This window comes from Echinops telfairi, unplaced genomic scaffold (genome assembly GCF_000313985.2).
Source record: "Echinops telfairi isolate 266 unplaced genomic scaffold, ASM31398v2 ScPeMD7_18;HRSCAF=68, whole genome shotgun sequence".
In the NCBI taxonomy this organism is placed as follows: Eukaryota; Metazoa; Chordata; class Mammalia; order Afrosoricida; family Tenrecidae; genus Echinops; species Echinops telfairi.
The window spans coordinates 32783590-32809886 of NW_022103915.1; the positions used below are offsets into that span (position 1 = coordinate 32783590).

Here is a 26297-nt window from a genome sequence, read left to right on the forward strand (position 1 = left end):
GTACAGATAGGAACTGAAAATACAAGGGAATCCAGGGCGGATGAGCCCTACAGGACCAGTGGTGTGAGTGGTGAAACAGGGAGGGTAGAGGGAGAGTGGGTAGGAAAGAGGGAACCGATTACAAGGAGCTATATGTGACCTCCTCCCTGGGGGACGGACAACAGAAAAGTGGGTGAAGGGAGACGTCGGACAGGGCAAATATGACAAAATAACAATTTATAAACTATCAAGGGCTCATGAGGGAGGGAGAGCGGGGAGGGAGGGGAAAAATAAGGACCTAATGCCGGGGGCTTCAGTGGAGAGAAAATGTTTTGAGAATGATGAGGGCAATGAATGTACAAATGCGCCTTACACAATTGATGTGTGTATGGATTGTGATAAGAGTTGTATGAGCCCCTAATAAAATGATAAAAAAAAAAAAAAGAAAGAGTTGGCCAACAGCAGAGCTATTATCCGCCTTGTGAAGTAGTGAGTGTTCCGTCTCGGGGAGGAGTCAAACAGGGGCTGCCCACCAGTCTGATGCTGCAAGGGGAGCTCTTCGCTGGGTGGGCTAGGACTGTTCCCACTCATCTCTGGTTGGGGGACGAAGGAGGGAGCCGCTCCAGTTCATTTGTTCCCCATTTCAAGCCCTGCTCCTTCCTATCTCTTACCACCCTTCCCTCTCTTTCCTATCCATTTCATCTTAGTACTCTGCATTGCTCACCGTGTGTCTGTCTACCAGGGAGGCTCCCAACACCCAGGATACGACGATGACAGGGCTTGGGTAGTGCACAGAACAAGCTTTTAAGATGGGCCGTAGTGGTTGGGAGTTGGTCTGTGAACTCAGGGTCAGTCGTTTGAAAACACCAGCTGCTCCTCGGGAGAAAGACGGGCTTTCTACTTCTGTAAAGAGAAGGGGTCTCAGAAGCACACGGGGTAGTTGTACTCTGTCCTAGAGGGTCGCTGTTAGTCAGCACACACTTGATGGCAGCGAGCAGTTCTTTTTTTACCATAGAGGCATTACGCACGTGGTGCTGAAATTTCCTTTGGAGCCTGTGTGTGAAGTTGTGTGTGTGAGAGAGAGAGATAATTGTAGCCCCAGCTCAAAGTCACAAGAAGCAGTTGGCTTATTGGGCTCTGTGCATGGGGCAGGGGAGCATAGCTGTGGCCTTGGTTGCCTGGGAGGACTCGTCCCCTCTCTTGTTTGCTTCCTCGCCTCTCCTATCCAAATTCTTCCTTAGCCCCAGGTTCACCGCTCAAGGTTAATTTCCCCTGCTGCAGCTGTGACACCATCCTCCTCCTCTGCCTCCTCCTCCTCCTGCCTCCCTCTGCCACACATACCAGGCTGTGAGTTATGTGCCTCCTGTTCTAATGAGATAAACAACACAATTCTCACGAGGCCTGCTCTTCCCTCTGTAAGTGGGACTCTGGGGCTGGCTGTGCGGGCCCTGAAAAGGCACCCAGGTGCCTGTGTGCCTGGCAAGGAGGGCATGGCAGGGGGCAGGGCACCTTGAGAGGGGCTCTTGGGGCCATATGCTTGTTGGCATAAGATGGAGTCAGAGCAGACACCAGAGAGAGACTCAGTTCCATCCTTGTGGTGAAATGGCCAGATTGCATGGCTGGAGAGTGGGGGGCGGGGGGCCGGGCCAGGATTGCCAAGCGAGCATGGGAGACTCTTGTGAGTCAGCTACACACCGGGTAATAACTGACACTGGTTCAAGGCATGGGGGTTATAAAGTGCTTCCTCTGGACTGTATTCATGTAGGTGCCAACCCCTCTACGGCAGATATTGTTGTCCTGGCTCTTATCTTACAGGTGAGAAGCAGGCCTAGGAAGATGCAGTGGTGGTGCTAAGGTGACATTCAGTGGTGGTACTGGGACTCGTGGGTGCCGCCTCTGACCAGGAGCTTCCTCAGTCCACCTGTGGAGTGTGAAGAATGAGACAGCAACAGTCCCCGTGTCTAGACATCCACACCCCTGAAGCCTCTCCCCAGAGAGTCCACCTCCAACTGGAGGCGGTGTGCTCAAGGCTGCCTCCATGCCACCGAGCGGTGATGCGAGGTGGGCGGAGTCTCTGGGAAGGTGGTGGTCTGGACAAGTGTTGGCAGGCTCTGCTTCTTGCCCCTCGGGCCTTTAGAGTGGGCCGATTGGATGTGTTCCTTCTCACTTCCTGCTTAGTTAGAACTACCAGAAAGCGGCTCGGGTCAAGATAGGACCCTGAGACACGGAGACGGCTGTGATGGGCTGGAGGGAGGGCTCCGCGCTCAGCTCCCAGCTCCCCTTTCGGGGCCCCTTGTGGACGGTGTGGCTCTGAGCCAATGAGTCATTTCTGTCCAATTCTACTCTGGTTGAACTCATTTGATAAGTGTTTCTTGATGTGCCAGGCACTAGGTTACATGCTGGGACACTCGAGATAGACGCAGTTTTTTCTGTCCTGGCTGTTATGAAACTCAGGGAGGAGGTAGCCAGTAGCAGAAAATGAATAGCGCCTCTTGGAGGAGAAGCATACGGAGCCTGTGCGACTTGAGGGCAGGGCGTTAAACTGGTGTCGGCCCCTCAGAGAAAGCGTCCAAACAGTACGTGCATGGTGGTTCACCACCCGGTGCCTCTTCGGTTCTTTCACAAATGGACTGGTTCTCCCACCTCACCTCCCTCCTGATTGGGCAGGCTTGGCACAGTCTGGGCATTGGTATTTTTCCGTAGCCTTTGCCCAGATGGCCCAAGATATGCTTTTGGTTTGCACGCGGGGAACACCCACTAACCCAAACTGAGTTTGATTGGGCAGTGGTGGGACCAGTTCTGAGATGTGGCAGTTCTGGGAGTTGCAAGCCACCCTTGTTTGGGCCGTCTCTGGGGTCCTGGGGAACACCAGTCCCCAAGACTGCCCGAGCATCTGGAAGGAACCCGAGCTTGTGCATCCATTTAGGAATGACAGACCCAGGGATGGCGTGGCTCCGAAGTGAACCAGAGCAAAACTGTGGGCTAAGCCCTGTAAAGCTTTCCTTCGAAGAAAGGTCAGAACTGGACCTTCTATGGGAGAGAAAGCAATATCTATTTTATTTGCCTCACTCAGTTTTTAAAAAAAAATAAATCAGCCACAGGACTGGCCCTCAGAGCTCAAGCAGCTCAGTGTTTAGAAGCCCATGAAGTAATCCACAAAATCAAGTACTCAGATGACTGTTAGAACTGACAAGTCCATTACCTCATAAGAACCCCAGTGACTGTCACAATACCGGAGGTGTGAGCAGAGCCGTGGTCTCCACCACATTCGATGGGTTCTAAGACTCTAAGGGAGGAGTATTAGAATGCCCTACTTCTGAATAGTCTCTCAACCTCCAGGACAGTGGTTCTCAACCTTCCTAATGCTGTGACCCTTTCAGACAGTTCTTCATGTGGTGGTGACCCCCAACCATAACATTATTTTCATTGCTACTTCACAACTGTAATTTTGCTACTGTTATGAATCAGGTGACCCCTGTGAAAGGGCCGTCTGACACCCAAAGGGTTTACGACCCACAGGTTGAGAACCACTGCTCTAAGAGCAACTGTGATTTAAGAAAACAACAACAAGATAAAGACTTTCACACCAAAAAGAAACTGTCCAGTGGGAGAGACCAGGTGGGGGAGTGAAGTGGACCAGACTGTTGACATGTGTCATCTTGGGGGAACTTTGTGAATCGGAAGCTAGTAGTTCAAAGACTGGGAAGAGACATCACGGAGTGGGTGGAGAGTAGACTACTTGGGGTGCAGAGAGTGGGGGGCGGGATTGATTTGCAGTCTAAACTGTTGAATACAAAGTCGAGGACCTGAAATGTAACCCCCACCTAATTTCCAATACGAATTGTTATTTTAAAAAAGATACTTAGTACATAGGGAGACCAGGACATTTTGGGTTCTTTAATGTTGGGGCGGTACCCCTGGTGTGGCCCCGAGCCCAGTGAATGGGGAGGGGTGGCTGATACAAATGAGTGGATATACAGCAACCAAACAAAGCTTTGTGATGGCACAAAATGAAGCCACTCTGTCTTTGGAAGGTCACCAGACAGCAGGTTGGAGTGGGGTCCGATGCTCTCTGAACTCCATGGTCCTCTAGGCACTCATGTCAGCTGCCCGTCGTCACATCGAGCTAGGGGACAGAGTTGTCACGTGAAAGTCCAAATGTAGCACACTCTATTTGTTCATCACTCATTGCTTCTACGAATGTTTAGTTCAGTTCTGGTCCTTGTTCTGGGGGTTTGGGTAGGAGCAAGCATTCAACACCCCTGCCCTCCAGACTTTTCATTCTGGCTGGCCGTGGTACATTGTCCTGGTCGGTTATGTTGGGGTACAGGAGACAGTCTTTTTAGACCGCTAATCATCTCGCCAGCCTTCAGCACCTTCCTCCTCTCCCTTGTGTCTTGATTGCCCACCCTCTTCTTTGGGAACCGACCCTGGTCCCATGTGGAGCGCCCATGTTCCTCCAAGGACTCCAGCCACCACTCTGCTATAGAGTCCCTAGAGCAGCAATTCTCAACCTGTGGGTCACGACCCTTTGGGGATTGAACAGCCCTTTCACAGGGGTCGCCTGATTCATAACAGTCGCAAAATGACAGTGATGAAGTAGCAACAAAAATCATTTTATGGTTGGGGTCACCACCACATGAGGAACTGTCTGAAAGGGTGGCGGCCTGAGGAAGGTGGAGCACCGCTGCTTTCTCAGAGTGATGTCTGAGGAGCACAAAGGCCCTCATGGGGGTGCTTGGCATGAGACATGATGTTGGCGTGGAACTTTGGGATCAAAAGCCAAACACCACGGGTGACTTTTCCTGGGAAGCAGCATGGTCTGGAAGCCCCAGCAGGTGGGCCGAGGGTGCAGCCATGCTAGCCCTGCAGGCACATGGAGCCTGGCTCCCGGAGCCGGCTTGCAATCCTCACAGGCCTTGTAAGGCTGCCCTTTGGCTTCAGCATGCTGTCAGCAGCCCCTGTAAGTGGAGAGCCAATTCCTTGATCCATTTTCTTGAAATATTTCTCAGTTCAGGATGTCCTTAGGGCAGGCACAGGGAGCTGGCTCCCATTGGACCTAGATAGAGGGCCAGTTGCTGGAGCCCCATTGCCCTGGGAGATACCGTAAAGATGTGAACTCTGAAAGGCTCCTCTTCTGGTTTGATGGCCCCTAACGTTTCCCCTAAGCCAGGAGAGCAGATCAGGTTTGGTAACGATAGATGGTTCTTTTGGGCAGGGACCTGCTGGGACAGCATGGTGGAGCAGACAGAAGGGTCCTGGGGTCCGCTGACCTCCATTCATCAACCAGTTATGTGACCTTGACAAGGCCACCTCTCTAGGTGGCAGTCCCTTCCTACTGCGAGTGACAGAGTGGGACAGGGTGGTTTCCAAGGCCCCTTCCAGCCTGGAGCCTTTAACCTTTACACTGTTTCTGTCCGCAGGCCTTGCCCCCGGCCAGCTGTACACGTACCCTGCCCGCTGCTGGCGCAAGAAGAGACGATTGCACCCGCCTGAGGACCCGAAGCTGCGGCTGCTGGAAATAAAACCTGGTCAGTGGTGGGGAGCTTGGCTGGGCCTGTGGTGGGAGAGGTGGGGAGGACTAAGCTGGCTCCTGGCCCCTTTGCCTTGGAGCTGATTTTACTGGGAAGGTGAACAAGCTCCCAGGGTGCTGCGGAGCCTGCGTTCACAGCTGCATGTGGCCAGGTGTCCACCCGAGCTGCCCTGCAGCCGAGTACCTCTGGCCTTTGAGGAGCGGAGCAAGCAGGAGCAGGTGGGAACCGGCCCAGGTTGAATGCCTTTCTTCGTCAGAACCTGAGGCTCAGCTGCATCGTGTGATACAGTAAAGAAACCACATCCACAGTCCAGTGTCCCGAAGAAGGAAGTAGACTGTGGACCCTCTCTCAGCCTTAGCCTGGGTGAACTTCTTTCTGGAGACTCATACCTGGGAAAGAGTCAGTTCATTAAAAATAGACTCCGGAGAGTCTGAGCTCAAATTGGCTGTCCTCTAGATGATGTGGGTTGTGTAGTGCTCCTGCAGAAGGGATTAGCAGACTACTAATTTGTTCTTACACTGCGACTATGTGGCCCGATCCAGGGCCCAGTGAGTGCCCTGGGTCCCTGGCTTTAAGGGAACCTCTTTTGGAGGGAGGTCCCAGGTGCTAAGATGTGACTCAGACTGGTAGGAGTAGTGCTGTCACGTGGCACAGATGCAGAGTTGACGTGGCTTGGCCCACGGCTGCCAAGGGGATTCTGGCTGTTCCCTACTTCGTCCTTTCGAGACTGTGCAGGTGGATGTCACTCTGCAGAAGCTCTTGACCAGTCGTCCAGGGTCATTTCACTTGGTTCATGTCAGCCCGGGTTTTGCTTGTGACGTTCTGTTGGTTAGCTCTTGGGTGTCGGTACACAGCCATGGTCCACTGTGTATAGATTCGAAAACACGCCAGGCTGAGGAGGAGGGCGGGTTCAGAGCCACGAGGAAGTGTGGTCCAGTAAAAATAGAATGCAAGGCATGGGCACCATTACATTTTTTTTTGTTTGTTTGTTTCTGGTAACCACCTTAGAAACGGGAACAAGAAACAGGTGACATTAATTTTAATACATTCTATGTGTGCTGATAGATCAGCAGTCACTGGGCTTCTGTTCGGGAGCCGATGCCTTTGAATTTCAGAGTGCATTTTGATACTTTCAGCACATCTACATTTGGACCAGCCACATTGCAGGTGCTCGATGGCCATGTGCGGCTGGTGGTCCCAGAACTGGTCAGCATTGTAGAAATGCACTTCACGTGTGGCCCTGACCAGCTGCTGGGCACTATTGGGGAACTTGTTAGGGGAAACCGAGGGGATCCAGCATTGTGGTGAGGGTTCTGTGTCTCCTGCCACCTCTCCTCGGGCAGGCAAGCTGGCCCCCAGCAGCCCCGGATTCTGCAGGAAAGCACCCTCAGCTGAGTGGCTGCCTGTCAGTCTGTGGCAGAGAGGTCACCGGAAACAGGATTGTCTGGCTAGGTTTTTGTTAGTCCACCAGTCGGCACCACCCTGGGGATGGGCCACTGACGGTTTTGAATAATAATCATCCAACCCAGTGTCTGTGCTATAGTTAACCCCGGGTTTCCAGCACACGTCACTTCCTTAGGTTCTTTCTCCCCTTCCTCCCCCCAGCTCTGGTAGGTGGAGAAGGAAGGAGGGTAAAGGCTGTTTCATAGGTGGGAGAAGGCAGGCTGTGCAGGGAGCCAAGGCGCATTTACTGTGCTGCTCACATATCTGAGAACCAACCATCCCATTGTTGGCGAGGCTCAGGCCCAGGCCCAGGCCCAGGCCCAGGCCCCGGCCGAAGCTGCCTTTCCAGTGCCTGGTGCTTCTGTCGACAGAGATTTACTCGGGGCAGTCTGGCCTGCCAGTGTTCATGTGCTGCCTGTGGCTGAGCAGGGGGCTGCTGACGTTGGATCTGCTCCAGCCTCGGGCCTGAGTACCTTGTGAAGCTAGGGAAAAAGAGGCCGCCTCAGCTGATGGTTTGCTTTGGGCACATCCCACTGGCACTGCATGTCTGTGCTCACGTGAAAGGCTTCCTTGGCTTCTGTCCCAAGCAGGAGGCAGAGAGGCAGCAGCATCAGTCTCAGGTGGTGACAAGGGCTAGTCATGGAGACTGCCAGGGCCTGGTGGGAGAGGGGAACACCAGCCTCTCTGTGGACAGCCCCTCAGAGGCGTGTGACTGTACCCCTGGTGGGAGCAGCTGCCTACAGATGTGGGCTCACTCACTTGGGCCCTTGGGGGGCTGGGGGGGGGGCGGCTTTCAGAACGACAGAATTCCTTCTCAGATGAACTTGTCCCCTGCCTCAAAGCCATCAGACCCACCATCCCCCAAACCAAACTCAGCTGCCATCTAGTTGGTTCTGACTCCTAGTGACCTTCTAGGACCGGGTAGCCTGCCCTGGCCTGCGGGTTTCCGGAGTTGCAAGGCTTTGTGGGACTAGAAGCGCAGAGCGGCTAGTGGTTTTCAATCGGCTGACCGTGTGGTCAGCGCGCAACGTGTAGCCACTTAGCCACCAGGACGCCTCAGACCTACCACTAAACGTACCTAGAACAAAACAAAACAATAACAACCAAACGCAAACAAAAAGCTGTTTGTCATTTCCTGGACCTGTTTCTGAGTCTGTCTTGAAGTGAGACTTGGCTCTCTGCATGGACAGCACACAGGCTGCACCGGCAGGTGGTGAACCAAAATGGCCGAGGGAGTGCCTGAGAGCCAGTGACAAGGAGCCTGGGCCTCAGAGCAGCCAGGGCCCGTCGAGAGGGCACCAAGAGGCAGGACCCAAGAAATGTAACTGTCTCTGCCCAGATGTGACACAGGCGTTGAAAGCAGGACCTTTCACACGGGCCGTATTGTAGGAAGGCTCTTCATCCTCAGCTAAGGCCACGTGGCACTTTGGGGCCAAAGTAGAAGGCACTCCTTCTGTGGGGACGCCCGACAGAATGATGTCCCTTCTGGAGGATTAGTAGTGTACAAGCTGGATCTCAACCCTGCTAGGTCCCCTTGGCAGGAGATTCCCATGCAGGACACAACGTACCCACCTTTCAGTGGTTGTGTCTATCTTCTCTAAAATGCACAATTCCCACCTGAGAAGACATCCTACTTTTGGGGCGGGGTGGGGGGGTGTTGTCCTCCCCATTTTTGAATAGCTGTCTCATTTCTGACAGGACCACTCGTGGCATAGTGGTTATACTTTGGGTGGCTAACTGCAAGGTCAGCAGCTTAAAACCTCCAGCTGTTCTGCAGGAGAAAGACTGGGCTTCCACAGTGTGTTCGGCAGGGGTCTCTAGAGAAGAAGGAATATAACAACTGATTAGTCCACACAACAGTACAGAGGGTTCAGTTCAACTCAACAGTTAATACACTGGAAATCCTTCACTCAGGTGGGCTGTTGGGTCCAAGGTCAAGGAAGCAGACAGCAGAGTCCTTTCCCGGGCAACGCAAGCAGAGTCTGCCCACAGGCAGCAAGCAGCAGGGTGGGTCACCAGTAGGCAGTAGCTCCGGAGCTTAGTGAAGTGAAGCAGGCCCAGGATGGGATACTGAACTCAAGCAATGCAACAGGCTCCACCAGCCTCAAACTCAAGTGATGTAGTGTGGCAAAGCAGGTCTCGAAGGAGCCTCAAGCTCTGGTGACAAGATCCACAGGCTGGCCTGGGATGCAAGTACTGCAGCTCACAGGTTGAGGCAGAGAACTAGCTAAAGCAGCAGCATGCTCCAGCATCTTCTGATCAGAGAACAAGAGAGATCAGAGAACAAGAACAGGCGTGGGGTGGGCCTTGCAGAGCAATTTATCTCTTTGCCCTCCAATCAAACTGTGACCTGATTAATCCCACCTGTTCCTATTGGTCAGGCTGGCACCATAAACCTAACTTTCACATGTAGAGTTAGTCTTAAAAACCCACAGGGCCCATTCTACTCGGCCCTCTAGGGTTGCTGTGAATTGGAATTGATTTGCAACTCATAACCACTATATCAGGAATGAGACGGCTTTAAAAAAATATTGGTGAAGTCTGCCGTGTATTTGAGCCCACCAGCTGCTCTTCAGGGGAAAGATGTGATGGTCTGCTTACATAAGGGGTTCTAGCCGCAGAAACCCTGTGGGGCATTTCTACTCTGCCCTGTAGGGTTCTCATGAGTCAGAAACCACTGGACAGCACTGGTGGTGTGGTTTCATTTCTGTTCCATTAGTAGAACTTTTTGCATGGAACTCAGGGATGTTAGCATTTCCTGGGGTAGCCAGAGTCCCTGAAAGGCGCCCTGGTGGCATAGTAGGTGACACACTTGTTGCTAGCCACAAGGGGTTCAAACCAACCAGTTGCTCCATAGGAGAAAAATGAGGTAATGCTCTGAGTCATGACGGCAACATACCTGCATGAAGCAGGGAACCAATCCAATGGAGAGGTCTGCAGGGCAGCCCCAATCCCAGCTACATGGACTCCTCCTCCTCCCCTCCCAGAAGAATGCACCACAGTGGAGAGCACTGAAGCTATAGCTCAGGGAGAAGGGCACGTCTCATCAGAGCACACAGGAGCAAACGAAGAGGGAAGGAGGTGGAATACCAAGCCCGGAGGATGCTACTCCTGCTCAGAGCAGCCAATGCACAGAGAGGACCATAGGGCCGGCCCCACCACAAGACACAACATCCCTCACTGACCCATATCTCTACGAGGGACATCACTGGAGGCACAGTGTGGGAATTATGCCTGATCTGACCCTACCACACTGGGGAGAAGCGCTAAGGTCGTGCCAGAGAGCAGCAAGGGGAGCAAAGCAATGAAATCCCTGGGGAGTACCAATAATAAACTTTGGGGCCAGGGCGGGGCACCCTTGCAGACTCCACCGGAAACCACTCCTAAAGATCAACAAACAGACCTAGAACTATTTATAGGCTTTTCTTTTTTTGGGGGTCGTTGGTACTATTGTTGTTTTGTTTTGCTCTGTCTTGTTTTTGTGCTTATTATTGTCTCTGCATGCCTATCTAGATAAGATAGGCGGGGTAAACAATCCAGGGGAGAAAACAATGGGATCAATGGTTGGGGGGAGGGGCGGGGAGACATGCAGAAGGGGAGGCATGGGAAAGGATGTGGGTTTTAACAAACCCAGGGACAAGGGAACAACAAGTGATCTAAAATCAATGGTGAGGAAGGGCGTAGGATTCCTGGTAGGGCTTGATCAAGGGGAATGTAGCCGAGAGGAATTACTGAAACCCGAATGAACGCGGAACAGAATAGTGGGACTAGAGGAAAGAACTAGGAGGCAAAGGGCATTTATGGACGTCGAAATACAGGCATGTACATATATAAATGTATTTATATATAACGATAGGGAAATAGGTCTGTGTACATATATTTATATGTTAAGTATCAAGGTAGCAGATATTAGGCCTCTACTCAAGTGCTCCTTCAACGCAAGAACACTTTTCTCTAATAACCTGGCATTCTGTGATGCTCATGCTCCAGAAACGATTGCTGAAGACAAATGGGTGCATAGCAAATGTGGTGAGGAAAGCTGATGGTGCCCGGCTATCAAAAGATATAGTGTTTGGGGTCTTAAAAGCTTGAAGGCAAACAAGCGGCCATCTATCTCAGAAGCAACAAAGCCCACATGGAAGAAGCACACCAGCCTGAGTGTTGACGGGATCAGGTATCAGTCATCAAAGACCCTGAATAAAAAAATCATATCAATGTGAATGAGGGGGAGTGCGGAGTGGAGACCCAAAGCCCATCTGTAGACAATTGGACATCCCCTTACAGAAGGGTCACAAGAAAGAGACAAGCCAGTAAGGGTGCAGTACAGCACCAATGAAACATACAACTTTGATCTAGTTCTTTAATGCTTCCTCCCCACAACTTTCATGATCTCAATTCTACCTTACAAATCTGACTAGATGAGAGCATGTACACTGGTACAGATAGGAACTGGAAACACAGGGAATCCAGGACAGATAACCCACTTAGGACCAATAATGAGAGTAGCGATACTAGGAGGAAAAGGGGAAGGTGGGGGGATGAAGGGGGAACCAATCACAATGATTTACATATAACCTCCTCCTTGGGGGACAGACAACAGAAAAGTGGGTGAAGGGAGCCCTCTGTCAGTGTAAGACATGAAAAAAATAATCATTTATAAATTATCAGGAGTTCATGAGGGAAGAAGGGTAGGAGAGGGAGGGGACAAATGAGCTGATACCAAGGGTTCAAATAGAAAGAAAATGTTTTGAAAATGATGATGGCAACAAATGTACAAATGTGCCTGACACAATGGATGGATGTATTTATTTTGATAAGAGTTGTGTAACCCCCAATAAAATGATTTAAAAAAAAGATGTACCGTCTCAGAAACTCAAAGGAGTTGTGTCTAGCCTGTCTCTGTGCGTGGAAATCGACTTGATGGCAGTGGGTTTGAGTTGCGCGAGTCTCTGGAGAACTTGTTGCCAATCCCTGGTATGTGGGCTGAGCGAGGTAGTCGCCCAGGGGAAGAAAGCAGAAGTGGATGGGCCCCTGAGGGCGATACCTTCCAGTACAGTGGAATTGGGTATGAGCTTTTGAAGGTCAGTGCATAGTATTCACCAGACATTTAGAAAGCATGAGCCATTTGACGTGAGTTCTATTTCTAGGAATCTCTCATAAGGATACATAAACTCACAGTATGGAAGAATGTCCGCTGTGAACACAACCACAAATAAAGGGTGGAAATGACCAGAAGGTCCATCAATGGGGCATTAATTAAATGTATGACGAAAGACAAACACTCAGAACAAACCAACAAACCAGTAGTTGTCGCTGAGGCCTACTCTTAGAGATCCTGGTGTTCCTAAGTAGAATTGTACTCCACATGCTTGCTTTCAATGGCTGCCTTGTACACAAGTATGTCGTTAGACCTTTCTTCCATAGTGTCACTGGGCAGATTTGAACTGCCCACCTTTCAGCTAGTAATCGAGCTCAACACTGCACTGTCCGGGGATCTAAACACACGGGTGCACGCACACACGTACACGCAGTACAGCCATGAAAAATGATTTTTTTTACTTGAAAAGAATGAGTAGAAAAGAAAATGGAAACTGGTCTAAGATCTATCACTAAGTGTGACGGGAGGGACCCAGGGAGAGGAAGACAGATTGTACATTATATATAATCTCCTTTTGGCAGACCTGACTGTAAATCGATCATTGACTTGCCTATCCTTGGCTGAATCATTTTCAATTTGTGAAAATTAGAAGACAGAGTTTATATTGGAAGAGCAACTTTCCAATACATCAACTGATTCCTTGTTCCCTCCCTGACTCAGTTCCTTGAGGTGCCTCCTCCCTTCCCTTCCTCCCTCCCAGCCTCCTGGTGTGGGCTCCGTGAGCTGCTCCCACAAGCTTTAGAAATGTAATTAAGATTAAGACTCTGGCTTCCCCTTGGATTCACCAACACCAGTATTGCCCTAGAGTGAAGGTCTTGATTTCGTGGGAGTAGGCCCTCTGATTTTTAGAACCTGGGGGATACTGACCTCGAATGGAATTGTCTTGAGGCCACTCATAACGTGGAGTTTCCTTCCATGTAAGACCCTCCCGAGCAGTGAGCAAGCACTACATGTAGTTTCTCATGCCAGCAGTCAGGCTGCCCCTTGCATGGCTTCTTTGTGTGCCACTTCAAGTCTAGCCATTGCCACAAGAACTACTATCGTAGTTATCTAGTGCTGCTGTAAACAAAAACTACCACCCATGGGTGCCTTTAAAGAACGTGGGTACCATTAAAGAACTAGAATTAAAATAATTTTTTTAATAAAATAAAATAAAGAACAAGAATTGATGACTCAGTTTCTGAGGCTCTCAAGCCTCACTGCCATGTATCCAATTCTGACCCGGAGCCACCCTATTGGACAGGGTAGAACTGCCCCTGTGGGTTTCCAAGACTGTAACTCTTTACAGGAGTAGAAAGTCTCAGCTTTCTCCTGCAGAGCCGTTTGTAGTTTTGAACTGTCCACCATGTGGATCATAGCTCAACGCACAACCAGCGTGCCATGAGGTGGAGGCCAGGAGTGCAAATGCAGGCCCTGGGTGGGACGAGGCTCTCTCCTCTGTGGGCACTGTGGGCAGAACCTCGTCTTGGTCCCTTGGCTGCTTGTAGGTACATGGTCATCTGGAATCTTCTTCCTCCTGTGGCTGCCACAGCGACTGACATGAGAAGACTCGGGAAGGAAAAGGCACAGGACCCGCCTGACTGCTCTAAGTTACATGAGAAAACCTGGCTCTCCCAGCCTCCTGGGGCGTGTTTACAGGGTCAGGGATTAGCACTTCACTATAACTTTGGGGGCACTCAATTCTTTAACCTTTGGGATATAGCCTGACCCCATCCTTGCCTTCTACCCAGAGGGTTGAGCAGAGCTAAGAACCCCAGAGGAGACCAGGTTAGGGCCAGGGGAGGGTGAGGGACCTTGGAGAAAGTCTGGAGGAGTCCCCCAGAGGGTGGAGTTTATTGGGGATGATCAGACATTGTGGAGAAAGGAGGCAGGCCTCTCCGCTCCGCGTCCCCCACCCCCCCATGTCCTTTGTACCTCGCTCTAGTAGACACTGAAGAGTAGTTCCCTCGTCTGCTTTCCTCGCCCCACTGTGAATATGTAGTCCTTCCTGAATTTCTTCTTTTCAGGCAAAAGTGAAAAGGTTTAAGTATGCAGGCAGGATAGGAATTTGAAAGTCTTCTCTTGGACTTAGGTGTTTCTCATGCCTAACATCACCCCTCCTATCAGTCTTGAATAAAGAACACCCAACCCCAAACCCCACCTCCTCGCCTGGGCATCTGAAGGCCAGCACACACAGCACCATTGCTCTCCGCCACCAACGGAATCCAGTGTTCTCTGCAGCTCTCTCTTGGCCGCAGAGGCGAAGGCAAGGTATCTCACCACCCAGGCATCGCAATTCATATGGCGGAGTAGGACCACCACTGGCCCATGTCCCCATAGTGGAGCTCTGTCCAGGGACTCTCCAGCCGAAGGCACCGAAGCATGGCAGATGTTGGGCAAAAGCCAGCTGATGAAAGGAGATCTTTAAACGCCACTTACATTCTTCTTTTAAATCAGTAGTGCTCAACCTTCCTAATGCTGCGATGACCTTTTAATAGTTCCTCATGTTGCGGTGACCCCCAACCATAAAATTATTTTTGTTGCTACTTCATGACTAATTTTGCTACTGTTGTGAATGGTAATGTAAATAATCTGATATGCAGGATCTATTTTCATTGTTACAAATTGAACATAATTAAAGCATAGGGATTCATTCAACACAAAAACATCATGTAATGATATATTATGAAATATTTATTTGTAATGACAAAAAAATGAAATTTTGTTTTGAAGCATGGTGTAGCATGGGTAGCAGTCTTCACGCTGGGCATTCCTAGGTGGGCGTATCTGCATGTGGGCGGACCCGCCTGAAGACTGATAGAGGAGTGGTGTCTCGGTTCCTTTTTTTAAAAAATTATTTTATTAGGGGCTCATACAACTCATCACAATCAGTTGTGTCAAGCACATTTGTACATTCATTGCCCTCATCACTCTCAAAACATTTGCTCTCCACTTAAGCCCCTGGCATCAGTTCCTCATTTTTTTTCCCTTCCTCCCCGCTCCTCCCTCCCTCATGAACCCTTGATAATTTATAAATTATTATTTTGTCATATCTTGCACTGTCCGACGTCTCCCTTCACCCACTTTTCTGTTGTCCGTCCCCCATGGAGGAGGTTATATGTAGATCCTTGTAATGGTGTCTCGGTTCTTAAGACCATTGGAAATATGTTTTCCGATGGTCTTCAGCGACCCCTGTGAAAGGGTCATTCGACCTCCAAAGGGGTTGAGACCCACAGGTTGAGAACTGCTGCTTTAAATGAAGGAAAGGAAAAAGGAAAGGACTACGTTGACTTAAGACTCCCCGGATGAAACAGACTGTTGACTTCGGTCCCTTGCGCATCTTTTGACGTTGGTCCTTTTGCTGCCCTCCTGGTCTAGGGCAAATATTCTCTTCATTTAGAGACTGGGAAACCATGGCACAGCGTTAGGGAGTTAATTTCCCAGGGGCCTTGGGCAGGAAGAGCCATGGGAGACCCTCGGGGTGACTCTGCCGGCACTGGCGGCGCCATGTTGTCCGGGAGTCGGCTCCCACATTCATCCTGGTGGTGTCCGACTCTAAAGCTTCCTTTCACCGGCTGCGGCCCTGTTGCTCCTGGAATGTACCCGAGGCCAGGTCAATCTCCATTGCCCTCGAACACTGGGCTAAGTTGGAGTCTTAGCCCCTTTGTCAAATGCCAAGGGTGGTGGCCAGGGAGGCAACCAAGAATGAGGGTCTGGTTCTTTGTCTAGGTTTTTTCTTTTTAACTTTTGGGTGGTCACCTGGTGACTAGGGACGAATGACCAGCATCTCGACTTCCCCCCAACAGGCGGGCAGGTACCTTCATGGCAACAGCGGTCTCTGAGGCCCCAGGAGCAAGTTGCAGGGACCCTCCCAGGGGCAGCGCCCTGGGGAGGGACCCTGGCCCACGGGCAGGGATGGAGACTGCTTCTGCGGCCTGGGTGCTGTCCCTGCCGCTCCCAACTGCCAGTACTCTACAGATGGGCACGGGCTGCGGCCAGCTTCCCTAGCTTTTGAAAATCCTGCATCTTAATTAGTCCCCTCCTGCTTTTGTACATGGCCCACATTTTAATAGTCTCCGGGCTTCGCCCACCATTTGCTCTCAAGGGTTCGGGGCGATTTCTCTTCTCTTGAAGACAGTAGCCCTGACTCCTCCAACACCCTCCGGTCCGGGAACAACTTAAGGAAGGGCCGACGTGCCAAGCATGTAGCCCGAGATTGATGAGCCTGTCAGCAGCTCCCTCTGCCCCCTGGCCCTCCCCTCATTCGTGGGCGCCTCAGATGGATGAGCCAAGCAGGGGGCAGTGAAGGAGAGGACCCTGGGAGCCCCCAGCCAGGTGTGAGCCAATGGACAACATGACCTTCTCCCGGCCTGCTGAGGAGTCTGGCTGTGTCCTTCCGAGGGGGAAGGACGCTCTACTCCCACCCCATCTGTCAGTGCTTATCTGCTTTGTGCCGGGGGGGTTGGCTGAGCTTGGCACGTCTCGGAGAATGGATGCCTTCAAGTGCATCAGGGGGAAATGACCAGTCATTTATCTCCTTCCTGCAGCGTCGGAGCCTGCAGCCATCCATCCTGCAGGCCTGCAGGTCTGAGTCGGGGAGCTGGAGTGAGGTGACCACATGTGCCCACCTGAGGTCTGCTCCCTTTGCCCTCCTGAAGCAGTGGAGTGGAGGGCTCTGGGAGCCGGCTGGCAGAGGAGCTGGGCATCTGCGGGTTGCATAGGTTCTTTGGCGGGGGCTGTGTTGTGGGCCACAGTTAGAGACGAGGTTGTCAGAGGGAGGAGCCTCCCTTCCTTATCACTGCCTGTTCCCTTGTTCATGGCCCGCGGAAGGGAAACAAACGCAAGTTTCTTCACCTGTGTCTGCCTGGGGGCTGCAGTCCTTGGTGGCTAGCTGTTCCACAGGTTTTCAGGGACGTGACCTTTCTGAAGCAGATCGCCAGGCCCATCGGCTGAGGCACCGCTGGGTAGGCTTGAACTGCCAACCTTCTGGCCATGAGCAGAGTGCTTCATAAAGAGAAGAAGGAAGGATTGTGCCTGGTGTTGGCTGTGTTGCCTGCAGACTTCTCTCCCTTCATCCTTGTTTCTCTGAGACAGGGCTGGGCTTTCCAGCCTGCTTTGGGGGTGGACCCAGACCCAGACCCAGACCCAGACCCAGACCCAGACCCAGACCCAGACCCAGCTGCATCTTATTGCCCTTGGGTCTTACATCACAAGGATCTTCCCTGCAAGGGAAAATGTGGCCGTCAGGCCTGGTTCAAGGGCATCCCTAGTTCAAGGGCATCCCTGGTTCAAGGGCAACCCCTGGCCTTGGTGTTGGGTACGCTACCTTCCCTCTCCAGCCTCCCTCCTCCTCTGGAGGATGCAGATCAGAGCAGCTGCTCAGCCCCCTACTCGGGCCTTTTCTGAGAGCTGTGTGGGTGGCCGCTGGGAGGGCTGGCAAAGTGTGAGGAGGCACTGTGGGTGGGTTCGGAGGGTCTCTGTTAGCACAGTTCCTGTCCCTGCACCGATGCTGGGCCTGGTGTCAGCAGTACACTGCTCAGCTGGGAAATTGTGCTATGTGGACTGGGACGAGGATGTCTTCTGCTGTGGAACCTTTTAAAGACCCAAGTCTTAGATGCTGAGCAGAGAAGACCTGGTTTCTGGCTGTGGACTCACCCTGCACAAGCTCCCCTTGCTCCCAGAAACCAGCTGCCTGGCTCCGTGGCCCAGGGCACAGGGGTGGAAGGGAGCCTCCCAGGTTTTCCTGGCCCCACTCACCCACAGTGTGCCAAGGCTGGCTCCTCTGGCTGGCCCCTTCCTCCTGCCCTTGGCTGGGCTGGCTCACTCTCTTCTGGGTGAAACGTTCCTCCGTGGCCTGGGCCTGACTTGCTCTACGCTGTTGCCCCCTTAGCACTGGGCACCTGGCTGTACATCTGACTTCCATCCTGGCTTCCTGGGTGTGAAGGTGTCAGGGACAGCTTCCCCACCTGTCTTGCCCCCAGGATAGAACAGATGAGGAGACATAAGCCCCACACGAGGGCAAGACTGTCTGTGTGCCACACAGATCCTCTCCTGAACCCCGTCTCTTTGCAATGAGCTCCTTATGAGTCTCTGCCTTTATCCTTCCCACCAACCCCACCCACTAATTTTTCACAGTGATCCAGTTAAACATAGGCACCCTCTTTTTGGTTAAAATCTACAACGGTTCCCCATTGTACTCTGAGTAGGAGCTAAGGTCTTTGTGGTGGCCTGTGGGGTCTTTGAACTTTCTGTAACTCCCTGGATAGCCTTCTGGTACCCCCAGTTCACACGGTGGCCTGGGCACTGTGGCTGCTCGACCTGGAATGGCCTTCGCTGGGTGTCAGCCTGACCCCGTCCTGCAGCCTTGCACTTTGCTGGCCACATTTCCCATCACCTTTGATAGGTTTCTCCCAAGTCCCGAGCTCCACCTGTCATATCATGGGGTTACTTCTCTATTTGATTTATTGTTTCACCACAACTTTTTGCTCACACTGTGTCCCCAGCCGCTAGGATGCCTGATACAAAGTACCCATCATTGTCAGAGCTGCTTCTGACTCATGGCGGACCCCATGGGTATCTGAGTAGAACTGCACTCCACAGGGTTTTTAAGGGCTGTCTCCACCCCCACCCCCTCTAAGTACACTGCCAGGCCCTTCTTCCGAGACTCTTTTGGGTGGACCTGAATTTGTAATCTTTTCATCAGCAGCCGAGTGTGAACCTCTGGCCACCATCCAGGAGCCGCCACGTAGAACACTCACACAGTGCCATCAAGTTCATTCCCACTCGTAACCACCCTAGGAGGCAGAGGAGAACTGCCCTTGTGGGTTTCTGAGGCTGTACATCTTCATAGGAGTAGAAAGCCTCATCTTTCTCTTTGAGTGGCTGTTGGTGTGGAACTGCCATCCTTGTGGTTAGCAGCCCAGTGCGTCACCTATCAGGTTCCCTGGCCACAGAGGAGGCATTTTGTAATTGCTGCAGGAGTTAGTGAAGCAGAGCACCTGTGGCGGTGGCCCTGCCAGGACTTCCTTCCCAGCCTGCAGGAGCAATGGCCACCATGGGGCTGAAGGAGTGCCTCATACGCAGTCTTTCCCCTACCCCGCCCTGCCTCCTCCCTCTCCTCTCTGGGCCCATACTAGGGTTGGGGAAAGCTGTGGCTCTGCTCCTCCTGGTGGTCCAATGCCAAAATGTATAGGGTGAAGGGAAGCTTTTGGGGGTGCAAAGGGAGGTCACATTCCACGAGCAGTTCCTTGTGCCAGGCTGCTTGCATCCAGTACCTCATGTGCCCATTCCAACCCAGGGAAGTGGGTAGGATGTCAAGGGCAAATGTTTGCTGGGGCTGGGCATGGGGAGCATGCAGCTAGAAGGTCGTCGGGCTGAGATTTCCTCCCTGAGCACTCTGTGCTTCCAGTTTTCCATGTTCCTCTGAAGATTTCACTGTTTCTTTCTGTCTTCTATCCTGCCCATCCTTCCCAAGTGGCACCTCCTTGGCTTGCTGGCCAGCTCGGTGCAGGGCGAAGCTCAGATTACGAGGATGCTTATTTATGGTCCACGTCCCTGGATCTGGGAAGGATTGAAGGGAGGTGGTGGGGAATGGAGGATCGGCCCCCCTGTGGTGTAACTATCCTGGGATTCTAAAAGAAGCAGGAACAAGGGCCTTCGGGATGCAGCCTGGGAGGGAGATGGATTCTCAGGGAGAACTCATCTATTTAGAGCTTCATGAGTCACAAAACAGGGAGTTAGACACCACCAAGAAATGGTGTCCTTGAGGAAGGAGCAGACAGGTTCTTGGGACATCTGAGGAAGTGAGGCTTTTACCTCCTGTTGGCGTTATCTAGCGCTGTTAGGACAAACTCCACAGTGGATGGCTGTAACAAACAGGAATTGGTTTGAACTTTTCTAGAAATCCAAGTTCAGGGTTCTGACGCTGGGACAAGGCTTTCTTTCTCTCTTTGCCAAAGTCTTCCCTCTCTGCTCCCGGGTGATTTTCGTGTGTCTTGGAGTCAGATCCTGTGTCTAGGAGGTTCTCAGCAAAGGGACTCTGGGTCCAAAGGAGTGCTTTGTTGCCAGCTCTTCTATCTTGGTGGTCTGTACTCCTTCCTTCTCTGCTCATGTGTCTTGCCTTTATCTCTTATAAAAGGTGAGGCAGGGAGCTTCCCCTTGCAGCGCACACAGGAAATTACATTTTTGCATCAACTCAAGAGTTTTCTGAACTCCTAAAGTTAGACAGTTATAAACCCTGGGGTTTTTCTTTCTTGACACATTACTTCTTAAACTCGTTCTCCTTCAGTTTTTCCCTGGTCTGCTTCATTTCCTTGTTGAAACCCACTCGCCGCTCCGTTGAAGAAAGGGTCGGGCTGTGACCTGAGCCAGGGTGCATTCCAACCGGAATCCTCTTACCGCTGATTGGTGATTGCCTGAGATTGCCTCCTGGAGGTGATTCCCTCATCACACAAGTGCCAAATTACATAATCACATCATCACCAAACCACTGATCATGGCCCAGCCACGTTGACTCATATTTGGTGGGTGGGGGCACCACTCAATCCATAACACCACCTCCACGCCCTTCTCTGTGCAGTAAGAGATAGCAATATTCTCCCTTTTTCTGCCCTTTCATGAGCTGATGTGGAATAAATGAAATACTGATTCTTTTAGTTTTTGGTTCCACTTCTTTCTTTATAAACCAGTCTCCCTATCTTTTTAAACTGTGATTTGGGTGAAAGTCTACAGAGCAAATTGGTTTTCCATTCAACAATTCACACACATTGATTGTAGTTCCCACAGCGTAACGGCCCTCTGCCCACTTCCTCCCCATGCTGGTTGTTCCATTCATCCTTCTAGTCCCTTCCTGCTGTCCTGAGCTTTATCCCTGGGCCAATGCTCCCTTTGGTACCTCTCTGCTGTTACTGGGCTGAAAGTTGAGCCATGGGGTGCGTTCAGTTCCAGACCTGAAGGTGACTAAGGGTCCTGGTCTTGGGGTTCCGTCAGCCTCTCTCCAGCCAGTCAGCCTGGTCTTTTTTTTTTAAATATACTTTCACATTTTGTTCTACCTTTTCCTCCCACTCTATCCAGGACCTTGTGTTGTGATCCCTTTCAAAGTGGTCAGCAGTCGGCGTAATGATTCTTAAGCTCCTTGATCCTTGCTGTAAGTTGATGCATAAAATCTAAGGAAATATGATGAGCTTCACTCCTGAAAAGACTTGAAAAATCTGCACATTTATGCTCCTTAAGAGAAAATAGAAGCAGGTAAACAAAACAAAACAAAGCCCCTCTGAATACTCTAGATCCAGCGGGAGGGTTGTCTGCCATTGTCTCTGGGCGCTCCCCTCCCCTCCACCGCCCCTCCATCTCCAGGCCTCTGCGTTGAGCGCGCTCGTGATGGATGGATGGATGGATGCGCCTTGTCGGGGTGTTTCACCACGCTTTCCCTTGGGGCAGTCTGTCTGTTGGCAGAGTACCGGCTCCCGAAAGATGGCTTCTCTTGCAAACTCGACAGCTAACAGACAGCTCCTCTCTTTGTATATTTCCCCAAAGAAGAACTGGCTTAATCCGGGAAATTTTTTTGGTGGCATATTTTATTATCATCTGGGTAGGACTTCCAGGTACCCAGCCTACCGCCCTGCACCACAAATGAAGGAGAAGGAGTCGGGCTGGTGCCATCAAAGGCGTTTGCATTTTTAAATGACCTAGGATTTAATGACTCACTGTGCTCCCAGGCCGGGCTTTCCGACTCATCTCGCCACATCCTGTTAATGAGCTTCGTGGCTCCAGCAAGCCCGTGGAACTGTGGAAGCCTGTCTTTCCTTCGAGGCATGGGGTGGCGCGAGTGGGGCATCTGTGTCAAAGGCTGTGCCATGGCTTTCCACTTGGGGAGAGTGCCTTGTCTTAGAAGCCACTGTACTGGCTTTTTTTTTTTTTTTTTCTTGGCTTGGCTTTGCTTTATATTTATTTTTAAAAAGACTTTATGGGCTTCCATCCTTGTTTGTCTAAGAGGCTTTTTTTCTTCTTCTTCTTCTTATTTGGAAACCGATTTGCTTCGGTTTGCACAGAAGCTGTCTCTGGTGTGATGGATCGTGCTGGAAGCCACCCAAGGAGTATCTCTGTTCCCAATTAGAAGTGGAGGCAGCGCTGCTTACGGGGGCCCAGGGAGGAGGCTGGCTTGGGTGACAGCTGCTACCGATCTGGAGAGAGTAACGATCCGTGGGTTTATATCCGTGTGTATCAAATCAGGCTAATTTAAAGATGAATTATGTGTGTGTGTGTTGGATTTTTTTTTTTAAGTTAATGTTTGATGGCTTCTGTCAGGTTATATGGTCCCCAAGTTTGTGTGAGGTTGAAAATGTGTATACCTAAAGAATCACTAAACCCTCTATCCAGTTGAGAAGGATTAGAAAACAAATGGAGTCGATGAAATCCCTCCGGGGCTCAGTAAGAAGCAGGTCCAGGATGAACAGTGGGTAAGGATCTGGACGTGTTACCTTCCCCCTCCCCCCAACTCGGGGCCTTTTTATAGTCAGGAGCTAGAAAATGTACCCTCTGCTGGTTCATTGAGAGGGGTTACCTTTTCACTCTGACCTTGAGCCTTACCCAGAGTGCTTTGAAACTAGGGTTTGCTAGTGGTCAACCCAGCATGCTGTCTGTAAGGACCATATTTAACTTCCTTCCATATTTTAAGAAGTAAGGTCATATTAAATGTTACTGTTTCTATTACCAAGGGCTTTCAAAGCATTCACGTCAAGAACTTTGGGAAGTCTCTTGTAGAGGTAAACGGTCCCCCACAGGAACCAGGAGACAGGTGTGGCTACTGAGCCCAGGAGATGAGGCGAGCCTGAGTTGAGATTCTGTAAGAATTCACACTAGATTTTGGAGAAGTAATGTAAAAGAATGAATACAAAACATCATATTTTGCATTACATTTTATATTTTAATTGAACATGTGTTAAAGTAAGATTTGAGTTACGTGGAGTAAATCAAATAGAGTAATTAATTGCCTCTGTCTCTTGTTCCTTTTTTAAAATGTGACTACAGGAAGACTAAAAATTACATTATCTGGCTTCCATTTTCTTTTGATTCGATGATGCTGTTGTAACATTAAAATTAGAATTACTCAAACTTTGATAATGATAGCACCTACTATTTATGTAGTATTTACAATGTCAATGGGACCCCTGATGGTATAGTGGGCTGGTAACCAAAAGATCAGCAGTTCAAAACCACCACCTGCTCCTTGGGGAAGAGATGGGGTTTTTAACTCCTGGGAAAAGTTACCCTCTTGGACATCCACAGGGACAATTCTGCTTGGCCCTATAGGATGGATAAGGTCGCAAGAATCGAATTGACTATAGATGGTAGTGGAGTTTTAAATTCCTAGGATTTCTATCTTTAAAGCATTCCATTTCATTTTTGACAGTTTCCACGTTTCCTAGAGTCACACTTTGTATTGTTCACGTTCACCTTCTGAAGCCTATAAGCCGCAGTATCCTCATCTGTACAACGGAGTCACTGTACTCCCCTCCTGAGTGATTGTGGGAATGAAGCGAGCTAGCGTCCTAAGAGCCCCCACCTTCCGCTGATGTCGAGTTCAGTATTCAGTGTATGTGCACGGTCTGGGCTCGGCCCAGCCCGTTGTTGTGACGGGGACGGGGTCTTGACGGGCTCATTTGGCTGTGCTCTCGTCCTGCCCTGCTCTTAGCCAGCTGTGCAGCTTTGGGTGACATTGCTTAACTTTCCTGAGCCTCCAGTGACTCATTCATAAAATGAGACGATTCAGTTAGATGTTCTGTCAGGCCCCTTTCAGCTCTCAAATGCTGTGCGATTCTAGAAACGGGATTTATTACGTGTGGAGAAGTGATACTTAAATTGGAGCTTCAACACTCTGTCCGGTTATTGTAAGTATGAGGGATGGTGGCCAGCTGTTCTCTTTGGAGTACAGGGCAGGAGGGGGCAGCAAGCGTGTGTTGCGTTAGCTGAGACGTGTGGCAGACTGTTCAGATTGGTGAGAAAGAATAATGTGTCATCCGAGCGGGCTGTGGCATGGTGCACCCAGAACTCATTAAAGCAGACCGTTGACAGTTCATGACATGCAACTTAAATGTAACTCTGTCACCCAGACCTGCCCTGACCCTTGCAGCTAAGTGGGCTCCACTCTATTATTATTTGACTTTTTACCCGTGTTTTCCTTCGTAAAACTTACAATTTGTAATTATGTGTGCATATATATATACACACATGCATATAAAATTACAAATATGTGTGTATGTGTATATTTATGCATGTGTATATACACACGTATTTACAAATTGTCGTTAATTCCTATTATGAAGGAAAACTGTGCATTTTTTTTCCCTGTCTGTTTCTAGACACTCATTGTCTAGAGGCAGGGACCAGCTTTCTTGGGTTCACCACCTGTGGACATGGAGGCAGAAGCCCCGTAAGTAGTTGTTGATGAGAGGATTCGTTTTGCACGTGGTAAGGCTTCTTGACGGAGTGGGATCCTCCACTCTCCAGGCTCCCTTTTCTTATGAATAAGAATTCCAAACACCTTGTTTCTCAAGGGACTTGAGATCACTTCTTCCCTTCTCCTTTTACTGGAGGTTGGCCACCCGTGGTTGATGCCCACCTGCCTCTTTTTCAAGGACTGGATCTGGTTTTGTGGGAGGAGACAGAAAGTGTGGGACCCTTCCAGTTGGGTCACAATAAGTAAAACCCAGCAGGGCCAGAAGGACATGGTGCTGGCTCTTTTCCATTAGCTCCTCCAGACCCATTCTTCTTCCTGTTTTCTGCTGCTTCGCCCCAGGAAGCTGACCTCAGTGGGCGGTATCACTGAGGTGCGTGGCTTTCATCTGACTGAGGTTGACCAAGGAAGGTACCAGCAGGAAGGCAGAAAATGGGAACCAAGAGAGAGGAGCTAGGAGATGTCCATCGCCCTTGTCTGGGTCTCTGTTAGGATGCTGTTGCCAGATCCTTGGGAACTCCTTCCCTCTTGTTCCTTCCGGAGCTGCAGTGGTGATAGCTCCCCACCATCACTTCTGGGGCGTGGGGACGGCTCACGATTTTGTGCGGGTCCCCTGAATCCTGCCCACCCCCTCTATAAACAGTCCAACACTAAAGCCACCTCCGTTCCCATATACAAGTGGGCCATTCCTTCCCCCTGCTTTCCGCGCTCGCTGAATCCTCGTCCTGCCGCCGTTCTCCTGACCACAGCTGTGGGGTCATGCGTTTCATTGCCCGTTAAAGGAAGGGCATGAGGTACAGGAGAAGTTGGAGAAATATTTTGTTGTAAGTCAAGCTCTGGGGCTCTCCCATAAAGCTTACAGCCTCAGAAACCCTTGGCACAGTGCACTGTGCCTTCTAGGCTCACTGTGGCTCAGAATCAACTGTGGTTAACAACAACAACAACAACAACAACAACACCTGAGCTGCCTTTTTTCCTGCTTATGTTTTATTGGCATGAGGTATGTGAAACCATTCCAACCACCTTTTACATGCGCACGTCGGCGACATCACCTTCATTCACCGTGATGGGCAAAAATCACTGTTTCCAGAATTTTCATCATTTAAAATCCTTTGTAGCATTGCCTAACCATACTCTCTTCATCTCTCCCCTCTCCTCCCACCCCAGGGAACCACTCATAAACTTCTGTCTCTCTGAATTTGCTTTTCCTTGACGTTTCATCTGTAACCGTGGTGATACAGTATTTGTCCCTGTAATGCTGGCCTGCCTGTACTCAGCTCGATGGTTTCCCTGTGTGAGGACTTTGTGTGTCTTGATGGCTGACTAATATTCCATTGTGTTGACGTACCTGTTCATTTATTGATGGGCACTTGGGTTTTCCAACTTTTGACCATACTGAATATAGTCTAAGTTTGTTTTCAGTTAAAATGCAAAAAAAAAAAAAAAAAACCCCCCCCCCCAAAAAAACCCCAACAACCCACAAAAACACAAAAGCAAACCAACAAACACCAGCCTCCTTTTGGTTGGGCGTTCATGGGGAACATTTTGAAGAAGGGGTTCAGCTTCTCTCTGGCCTCTTCCTGGTCAGCGCGGACCCTGCTCAGCTGGTAATGGCCACTCAGGCCCCAGGTGGCGTATTAAACTCCAGCTAGCTTCTGACGGAATCCCTGCATGAGAGCCCACATGCAGCTTCCACTCTGCCGATGCGGGCCTTGCTGGGCCTTTGCGCACGCGCCTTCCCTTCCTTTGG

The 26297-nt window shown here is 50.6% G+C and overlaps 1 protein-coding gene across 8 annotated transcripts in view; it reads left to right on the forward strand.

Moving 5' to 3' along the window:
• DPF3 (double PHD fingers 3) overlaps positions 1-26297 on the forward strand; it is a 211065-nt gene that overhangs the window by 64086 nt on the left and 120682 nt on the right. For all 8 annotated transcript variants that reach the window (XR_006679866.1, XR_006679867.1, XM_045287781.1 and 5 more), the window contains exon 3: positions 5403-5510. Coding sequence is in view for 6 of the 8 variants with exons in the window: in XM_045287781.1 (XP_045143716.1) it covers positions 5403-5510 (108 nt within the window). In the remaining 2 variants the exon portion in view is untranslated. The remainder of the gene's footprint in view (positions 1-5402; positions 5511-26297) is intronic.